This window comes from Branchiostoma floridae, chromosome 4, assembly GCF_000003815.2.
Source record: "Branchiostoma floridae strain S238N-H82 chromosome 4, Bfl_VNyyK, whole genome shotgun sequence".
Taxonomy (NCBI): Eukaryota; Metazoa; Chordata; class Leptocardii; order Amphioxiformes; family Branchiostomatidae; genus Branchiostoma; species Branchiostoma floridae.
The window spans coordinates 14,932,444-14,941,976 of record NC_049982.1 but is presented as its reverse complement, the minus strand read 5'-3'; the positions used below and the strand labels follow the sequence as shown (position 1 = coordinate 14,941,976).

General features: G+C 41.1%; 2 protein-coding genes across 3 annotated transcripts in view; one reads left to right on the top strand and one right to left on the bottom strand.

Moving 5' to 3' along the window:
• The window catches only part of LOC118414729 (enolase 4-like), a 16,718-nt gene extending 12,826 nt beyond the window's left edge, over positions 1-3,892 (top strand). For both annotated transcript variants that reach the window (XM_035818938.1, XM_035818937.1), the window contains exons 9-13: positions 141-305; positions 944-1,069; positions 2,342-2,534; positions 2,733-2,800; positions 3,052-3,892. In XM_035818938.1, the coding sequence (XP_035674831.1) occupies positions 141-305; positions 944-1,069; positions 2,342-2,534; positions 2,733-2,800; positions 3,052-3,249 (750 nt within the window). In that variant the 3' untranslated portion in view covers positions 3,250-3,892. The remainder of the gene's footprint in view (positions 1-140; positions 306-943; positions 1,070-2,341; positions 2,535-2,732; positions 2,801-3,051) is intronic.
• A 460-nt stretch (positions 3,893-4,352) lies between these two features.
• Positions 4,353-9,533, bottom strand: part of LOC118414728 (shootin-1-like) — a gene marked incomplete in the record, with an annotated part of 16,305 nt that continues 11,124 nt past the window's right edge. Inside the window, 7 exon segments of the mRNA XM_035818936.1 lie at positions 4,353-6,833; positions 7,017-7,066; positions 7,345-7,405; positions 7,577-7,688; positions 7,826-7,953; positions 8,135-8,963; positions 9,353-9,399. Of these exon segments, the coding sequence (XP_035674829.1) occupies positions 7,036-7,066; positions 7,345-7,405; positions 7,577-7,688; positions 7,826-7,953; positions 8,135-8,963; positions 9,353-9,399 (1,208 nt within the window).

The window sequence follows — 9,533 nt, the reverse complement described above, 5'->3', positions numbered from 1 at the left end:
ATTGCATAACAGCAGTTGGTGCATTTTGACATTATTTTTCACTGCTTGAAGAGGCATCCGACTCTTGCTCTAACCAATATGTGTAGAGTTGGATGTACTACAAGTGTAGAAGACACTAAGCTTGTTGCCCCCCTTCCCAGGTTACAGCGAGGAACACAACAGACCTGGGTGCGTATGCCCCTCAGTATGACAAGTTGGAACAGCCACTGGACCTGGTGCAGGAGGCACTGGCTGCGCTGGAGCTGCAGGCAGGGGAGGACGTCCACATGGCCATCAACTGTGCTGCTCACGAGATGTTTGAACTGGTAAGTTAACATGTTACTCAAGTCTAGGCCACTCCCACTGACTACTGTAAGCTGTAGAAGATGAAATATGTTCGTAGACCAGCAGGGAAAAGATTGAAAATTGCATAGCGGGAGAAAATAATTGTCGCCCCTTCTTTTTTCATTGTGATTTTTAAACAGCAGTTTAACCTAGTTCAGGCAGCTTTGTCTCTTTCTCCTCAATTCAATTCAGTTCAATTCAGGAAATTTTTGAGGATGTATAGAATGTTCAAGAGCTATGCTACATTTCTAAGTAGTGACACAGCAATACAATACTGGACTTAAGCAGATCAATGATAAGAGTTGTAGGTGATAAAAACTTCCTTCCACCGTCACCACTGCCATCCAGGATACAAGGTTTTTGATGGTGGGAAGGGTAAGTGCCTGCATAATTGACTTATGGTGGTAAAGCACTCGGATTCTCAGAAAGTCTTAAAACTTGTGCACCATAAGCTTTAAGGGTGAAAGTCTTAAATCGTGGTAGCAGTTCTTTTCCATAGGCATCTGATGTTTCATTTTTTCTTAATCTGCTGAACATTTTTGGTGGAAAACCATATAAAAGGCTGTATATTGATGAATATCAATTCATTTTAGTCATTTGTTATGTCTTTGTTTCATAGGAAAAGGGCAAGTACGAGGTGATGACTGGAACACAGAAGACTCCTGACGACATGGTGGACTTCTACAGCGACATCCTCACCCGCTACCCAGGTGTCATCGGACTCATCGACCCCCTCAGGAAACAGGTGCGTGTGATGTTGTAGCTTCAGATTCCTCATGCCATGACATTTCTCAAGTCATAGCAATGAAGACGCATAGCTGCTGTAGTTTTATGACGAGGTCATCAGCTTCTTCATTTGCAGCAGGATATTTGCAGGGAGCAGGTGTATCCCTGTAGCTCAATTAGAAGCAGCCTCACAGTTGAGCTCCTGGCTCCAGTTGGAACTCGGAATCTCGGGTAGAGAAACTTGGTTGGGGCTGCTCCTGTCTTTCGGAAGGGGCATAAAATTAGGGTCCTCCAACTCGAGCATGGTAGGTTGGACAAGCTACCAACTTCTTTATATAAAAATATTATATAGCCTATATAGCCTGCTACTGAAACAGCAAGGAAAGTTGCTGCCCAATTTGTCACTTAAGTGCTGCAAGGACCTGAAGAAACGAACAAATTTACGGCAAGCATTCTTCAAAGTGAAGCATTCTTCACCCATCAATCGAACTGTAGAATTTCCTCTATAGGAGTTAAATACTGGTGAAACTCAATGATTGTAATGTGTGCAGTAGATGAAGATTGTGTGGCCCTACATAGAGTACCTGGAGGTTATCAGTGCTGTAATCTAACATCAGGGCTAATAGCCTGGCTATGTTACATGTCACTTGTCCCCATGTTAACACCCCACTTGTATGGTAACACTAGACGTGGAAGCCTGGTCAGTTCTCAAAATGTTCCCAGCAATGTCCAACAATAACAAGGAAAGACCAGGTGTACAAAACCAGCGCTCCCCTGACCCATTTAGATTTTCTTTTCCCGTGGGAACTACCTGGGTCCTCCCACTTTGGGTGGAGGGGACAGTTGTCATCACGTATTGTAATACCCTGTAAAGTGTTAGTAATAAGACACCCGTATAACCCCTCACCTGACAATACCATGGGTGTATGGTAGTATTCGGGAGACTCTATTAGTGGACAACTTCTCCATGGCCCTTTATCTCCAAGTGTTTAATGGTGTTTAGGGTAGCATCCATCAGTTGTTAAGATCTAGGAGTTTGTTACTTGTGAGTCAGACAATCTTTAAGTATTAAATGTATGTTGATAGCTAAAACATAACAGTAAGACATACCAATGTATTGACCTCACATAGTTGCTGAGAATGATTCTGGTCAGTACATCAAGGATTACCTTTTGCTTAGTCTTGTAGCATAGTTGTCTATTGGTTAGTGACCCTGCTTCTAGACCGGAAGGTCTGTTGCTGCTGACTTGTTGGAAATAAATCCAGGTACTCCCCTTTTTTCTCTACCTAGGACAAGACAGCATGGGTAAAACTGACCCAGGCAGTCAGTGAGAAGTGTTACCTGATGGGTGACCAGGTGTACCCTCGGACAGAGAAGTTCCTGGTACAGGGCATGGAGGAGACCAAGAGCAGCGCTGCAGTCTTCTCTCTGCACAGCCTCACAACTGTCACTGATGTCATAGATGCTGCTAAACTTGTGGAAGGTCAGCATCTTTGTTTTGTTTTTGCCTTAAACTTTGCAAAATTAAAAAGCAATATTTTTAATTGATTAAATTAAAAAGCAATATTTTGTATACCTCATGGTTTCTGCTGCATACATTAAAGATGAAAGTAGTACAGATGCTAGTGGTTGATTGGCATTGGTAGTATTTGGTACTGATCTATTGTATTGCCCTGTACAGATGTTGGCAGTGAGGTGGTGCTGGCTGCTTGTCAGGGTGATACAGCTGACACTACACTGACAGATCTGGTAAGGCTTGCAGTACTATGGAGTCCAAATCGACATGTGACCATGTACAGTACCTAGTTTTGCTAAAACATTACTTTTTCTGGCCAAAAAATAAGAACATCGGACTTTCATTGGCTTGAATAAAATGTAAACTCACAATGTTATGTTTTGATTTTAGCACTCATTTGTAGAATTGAAATGGTGTGTATTGTACTGTTACGTCCTATTGCTCATGAGTCAAATTTAAATTTCTTCCTTTCTTTCCATTTCAGGCTGTTGGTCTTTGGGTGAAGTTTGCCAAGTTTGGCGGGCTGGGGAGGGGAGAGAGAGTGGCCAAGTACAACCGGCTGGCTCAGATTGAGGCACGGCTGGCAGATCAGGACAAACTGGCCCCTCATGAGGAGCACAAGTTCCCCGACATCCTCCCCCCTCCCCCACCTGAGGAGCCGGAGGGGGAGGCTGCAGACTGAGTCCTTCACTGTTGTTTATTGTTACACATCCAAGGCAAGTTAGAGGAACCAACATACACATGTAATGTTACAGGATTCAAACTCTAATCATGGGGTTGAGGTTACAACAGAAATGTGGGATTCTGATTGTGCAGGCTACTTGAATTTGTCTGCAGGAATCTGGGAGAGAAGTGATCCCTTTTTAGAGGAAAAATAACACAAGACAAGTGATTATATACATGTACTTAGTCAAGTATAGATTTGGAAAGATACTTAAATCTGTATGTATGCTGTGCAAAACTGTGCATGTAAAGCCTGAGTAATTTCATGTTAAGTTTATATACACTTGTACATATAATGTTTGGTGTTGCCCTTTTATTCTATCACATACTTATACACTCCTGGTGAAATATGTCATGAGATACATGACACTGTTTTTGTGAATTTCTAATACTTGTACAGTCTTCTATCATAATATTGTTAGTTTTAGAATTCAAAGTTGCCAATATTGTTTCAGGTGACATATTAAAAGAAAACTCATAATTATTGTGAAAGAATGCTGTGCACATACAAAATGTCTATGGTTTGTGTTTTTGTACATCTTGATATCCAAAGTCTGCTCATACAAGAAAGTAATACAAATCCATTCGACTGTAAGGCCACACTGATTTAATTTTATGGGTGATATCCGTGCGTGCATTGATTTTCGTCTGTTCTAAAAAAAAAGGGGATATGTGTGACCCAATAGCAGCCCTGGTCAATCAGACTTTTATGCTTGCTAGGGGGTCTGCTTGTAGTGCTTTTAAATTAGTGTAGTGGTCAGGACATGGGGCCACAGTGCCCTTCTTCCCCTCTTTAAATAAGAATGGCAATAGAAATATTATTGAAATGGTGATGATTGTCTCTTCCAGGCTAACTAACTGGATGTGAACATAAGACAAACCAAGCCTGGGAAAGAAATGGTCTGGATGTTCATTCCTCTGGTTTAGCAGCATTTTTTTTTGCTGGACTTTTTTTTAAAGTCTAATGAAGATGTCATCCATAAAATCAGAGCCTAACCTCTTGAATTAGCCTGCTAACGTCACAAATAACTTAATTATCTGACACTGACAAAAACACACACATTTCAAAGTCATTCTCCTTTATTTCCACTCCATACCATTTGGGCTCACAAAAGCCCACCAACATACATGTAGTACATGTAACATTACATTCTATTACCATAAGTACCATAGGGCATTATTCAGTCTTAGATACAATAGGCACTATAGGTATTACAATGTATATGAACAAAATATTGTTCTGGGGTTCAGAATACAAGAATATACAGTCTCTGAGGAAATATAATAATTGTAACTTTGACCTCCCTTGCAAATGTACCTGAAGTATCCCAGACCATACTTTTTAACATCCTTAAAAAAAGGAGAAAAAGGCGGCACAAAAATAAACAAATTTGATTTCATTTGCTGAAAACCCAGGACAAAGACGTGCCTAAAAAGGATGTAGATAGGATATATGCCTCATATGCACAAATGCCAGAAGAAAACAAGCCTTAATATTGCTAATTCATTCCCTCTACAATGTACATGTACATGTATGGCACACATTAAAAGAAAAAATGTATGGCACACATTAAAAGAAAAAAACTATGTCCGAGGACTAAAACATCCCGTCGTCTCTCCATCTAATATGTCCAGGTTTATATCAGCAAACTACACCATTGAAAGGCAACAATTCGATTTTGACTTTTAAAGGTATTAATTTAAAAGTTCTGTTCCATCAGTGAAAGGCCAGAGCTTATTTCCTCTCAGACTAATGTAATTTCTGGTATTACTATTGAAAAAATCTGCCTAGTTTAATCCATACTGTTCTTCAGTGTATTCTACTCAACGACCAGGACAGAATGCTCTTAGCTCTTGGAATGCCATTGGCAAAATGCCTCCAGACCTTTGTTTGCTCAGAGAAAGCTTGTCAGTGCCAGCCACATGCTCAGCGGTACACCATCATTGTAGACAAACGTGATACTACACTCATAACAGAAATAACAGTACTGTAGATAACTCAGAAAGATAACAATTGACGGTGTATGATTATGAATCTGTTGGTCCACTCTGCAGCTGTTTTTGGTGAGACAATGGTAACCCAGTATGCACACAACTACAATGCATTAATCTTTAACTGACATGTTTCTTTGCTCTGGTTTGACATGTCTGGTATTTCTGTATTGTATTCAGATGTGAATCCCCATACTTCATGCAAACAAGACTAAAAAATGAAGTTCAATAGCAACAAATTTTGCTTATGGACAAGCAAAGAATATTTAGCATATTGATGTATAAACAAACAGTTTTATAATATACTTTACAGATCTGATCTATATATTTACAGAAAGGCAATGATTGTCAAAATGTATTTTTCCACTCTTTGCCAAAGATATTGGCTTCCTAGCACTTTTTGTCCTCATCTGTATTATTTCACAATTGAGTTTTCCCCAAATGTAATTATTAATACCAGTACAATATTGTACACAAAACACTTACTCAAAAAGTGTGATCATAATTTTAAGGACTGAGATATATGAAATACTTTGTATATTCATTCTGTACTTCACATTCACACTGTACTTTGCTATTCAAGTAACTCATCTTTTGGTTTATGGTCACAGAGTGAAAAAAGTATCCAACAGAAACATTTTTTCTAACATTTGCTCTTCTGACAACACTTCAGTCACTCTTTTACAGCTGACTTATCATATAACCACTAAAAACGTGGTGAGCTGGCATGTACATGCTAGGAACTTTTGATTATTGAACACATCTTTAACATATTAGACAGCAGCAAGTATCATTAAACATGAATACACAACACCATTTTCTGTATTTTCACATGTTGCCATACATGCATGTGCTGGGCATCTACCAGAAAAACATGCGCCTTAAATCAACAGGTACACTTTTTCCTCCTCTAACATAGTCTACATAAAAGCTATTGCACTAATTCAATAATACACAGTATTTCATTCAAAATGATACATAAGAGTACGAGCAATCATAAATGTACAGCATCCAAACTAGCTAGGACCAGTAAATCCTCCTGCAACTCTGCTGGAAAAGAATCAACATTTCAAGTTTCCCCTGCTCCTGACTACTCCTGAAAAAGGGCTTAGCCAAGAAGGACTCTGATGATGGAAATGATAACTCAAGAAGGTCGACAAATCATTGAAGAACTGAAGAAAATTCTGATACAAACTGTAGAAATAAGAGATTGCATCATGCAAGGATTGAGCCCATTACCTGCTCCCAGTTGATGGCTTCTTTGCAAGCCAGAACTGGAAATGCCTTCCTTTGAGATTGTCTATGCAGTGGCTGACACGGATGTTTTCTCAAATATAGGACAAGTCTTAATTTTGAGACTAGACTTATTGGGAGAAACCCAGACATGTCCAGCACAGTACTGTACTGAACTGAATTCTGTTGAAGCCGCGGAACCAATTCTAGTCAAACCAGTCAGCAGTTCCAGAGTACCATTACCTAGGTTTAAAACTGTCTACAAAGTCATGCAGGTTTCCCCTCGTGTGTGTTGAATTCTTACGAGTCACTTCCTCACTGAAAGATGAAAAACAGAAATTTCAGTTGTTTCCATAGCATAAAAGACAACTGTTCAAAGCTTTAACATTAGGTAGCAAAATCCAACAGAGGTAGCAAAATCCACAGATATTTGGAAATGTGAAAAAGGGTTGTTAGCAACTATGATGTGCAATTTATGTAAGCAGCAAAGTGTTGTCTCACCATCTACATTGCGTTAGCATCAGAAGCGTGACTTGCCCCAAGCCGTTGACCTAGTATTTATACAAAACACAACTGAGCAAGCAGCAAGCAACAACAACAGAGTGCAACATTACATAGCTTATGTCAAGGCACCTGGTACCATAGTCACCTGCCATTGTACAAAATTGGGATGATAACATGCATTAGCCTTTTCTCAAAAGATCAGCTGTGCATCTTTCAACCTTATGAAATAAAAACACCAGAGGTATGCCAGAGTTAAGCCATCACGAAGAGCTGGGCAATTAGTGATTGTGTGGCCTCTATACTGATAGTGTAAGTTGTTGCTCACCTTGATTTCTTCTGGTTCTCGCCCTGTCCTCCATTTTTCTGCTTCACGCCAGATTGTTTGTCTGTAGTTAAACATAAAACATCTTCCTGATGAGGTTGTATCAATGACACACAACATTATAGCAGAAATCAACATGGAGAGAGTTAGACTGAAGTCACACCTATGTTATCCCTATCTACCAAGGAAAAGTGAAAAAATTTCAGACATCTGTATCTTGGTCATAAAATCAAACCTGTTAATGCTCGTCTTCTGCTCATAGTGTTCATGAACTCTTTGGTGGCCTCGTCCATATTTTCTTCTATCGTAAATAGTTTGCTTGGCCGTCTACGGGGTGCAGTCTTTTTCTGTGGGGAGAATGGATGGTCACTGTACATGTAGTTGTAGAATGATAAAATTGGCCAATAGAATCTACTAGCAAGTAACGTTATATTGTTAATCATGCAAAAACAGATAAACACATCTTTAGGCACAGCCTACTTACCAGCATGCTCTGCAGATCAACGATGGCTGTGGTCTTGTCCTTCTCAATGAGGCCAGTCTTGCGCAGAGCAATGTCACCCTTCTTGATTCGCTCCATCATCTCTGCCATGGCCTTGTCACGGGGGTCGTCTGGGGGAAAATGGTTTTGGAAAGATTGCTTTTAGGCATTTTGACTGGATCGTCATGTAGACTACAGTAGATTGCCCTCTCAGAGGTTCAGTGAACTTCCATAGAGGTGCAAGAAGTTAATCATGAAAGGGCCAATCTCAGATAACACCACATCCTCATTCCTGAACAACCTAACACCAACCTTTCTTTGGGAGACCCGCTGGCCGCTTCTTGCCAAGGATGTTGCCAAAAACCTTCATGGGGTTCGGAGGGGGAGGGGGTGGTGGTGGCGGAGGTGGGGGTGGTGGAGGAGGGGGTGGTGCTGCAGGAGGTGCCGCCAGCTTCTTCCTCAACTCTTCAACTTGCTTCTCCAGCTCCTTCACCTTGGACTCAGCTTCAGTCGCTCTTCTCTGCATCTGGCTGGATTCTTCTGTTGCCATGGTGATGCCAGACTGTACTCTGTCTCCCCTCCTTGTGTCACCTGTTGCCATGGTGATGCCAGACTGTACTCTGTCTCCCCTCCCTGTGTCACCTGTTGGCATGGTGATACCAGACTGTACTCTGTCTCCGCTCCTTGTGTCACCTGTTGCCATGGTGATGCCAGACTGTACTCTGTCTCCCCTCCTTGTGTCACCTGTTGCCATGGTGATGCCAGACTGTACTCTGTCTCCCCTCCCTGTGTCACCTGTTGCCATAGTGATGCCAGACTGTACTCTGTCCCCCCTCCCTGGATCACCTGTTGCCATGGTGATGCCAGACTGTACTCTGTCTCCCCTCCCTGGGTCACCTGTTGCCATGGTGATGCCAGAATGTACTCTGTCTCTGTCTCCCCTCCCTGGGTCACCTGTTGCCATGGTGATGCCAGACTGTGCTCTGTCTCCCCTCCTTGTGTCACCTGTTGCCATGGTGATGCCAGACTGTACTCTGTCTCCCCTTCCTGGGTCACCTGTTGCCATGGTGATGCCAGACTGTAATCTCTCCACCATCCCTATGTCACCTGAATTCTCCAGTTGCTTCTCTAATGAACGGACCTATCACAGAAAAAACATACTAGTCAAGAAACTACTTACATGCAGGTAAGATCAAATCCTAGACCATCCATTGTAGTTAATGAATCCTGCCTGCAATCCTGTACAATATAATTTTATACATCAGTAGCAAATGGCAAATGCTCACGCTTTTTAAAGAGAGGGGATTTGTCAGGGCATGAGATGACCTGAAACTATTATTTTCTGATGCAACATGAAGTACTGAACAAATGTGTTAAACAAAGTTTACCAAGTACATGTTATGCAGTTAAGGGTTTGGCTTTCTGTAAAATAAAGTACCCCTAGTCAATGCAGTTTTAGAAGCAATGACCAGAAAGAAGGACCACCCTTAAGGCAGCTTAAAGTTAAGTGACTTTGGTACAAAGTCTCACCTTTTCAACACGTTCTGCTTCTGCAAGTTCATCCTCAAGGTGACGTATCTGAATTATGTGGTGCAAGGTAACATTGGATTGTAACTGTAGCATGTAATGTTAGCTTACATAGTAGAGTAGGTACAAATAAATTGGGGTTTAACTATAGGACAAGAAAGAGATAGATCATGTAGAAGCATAA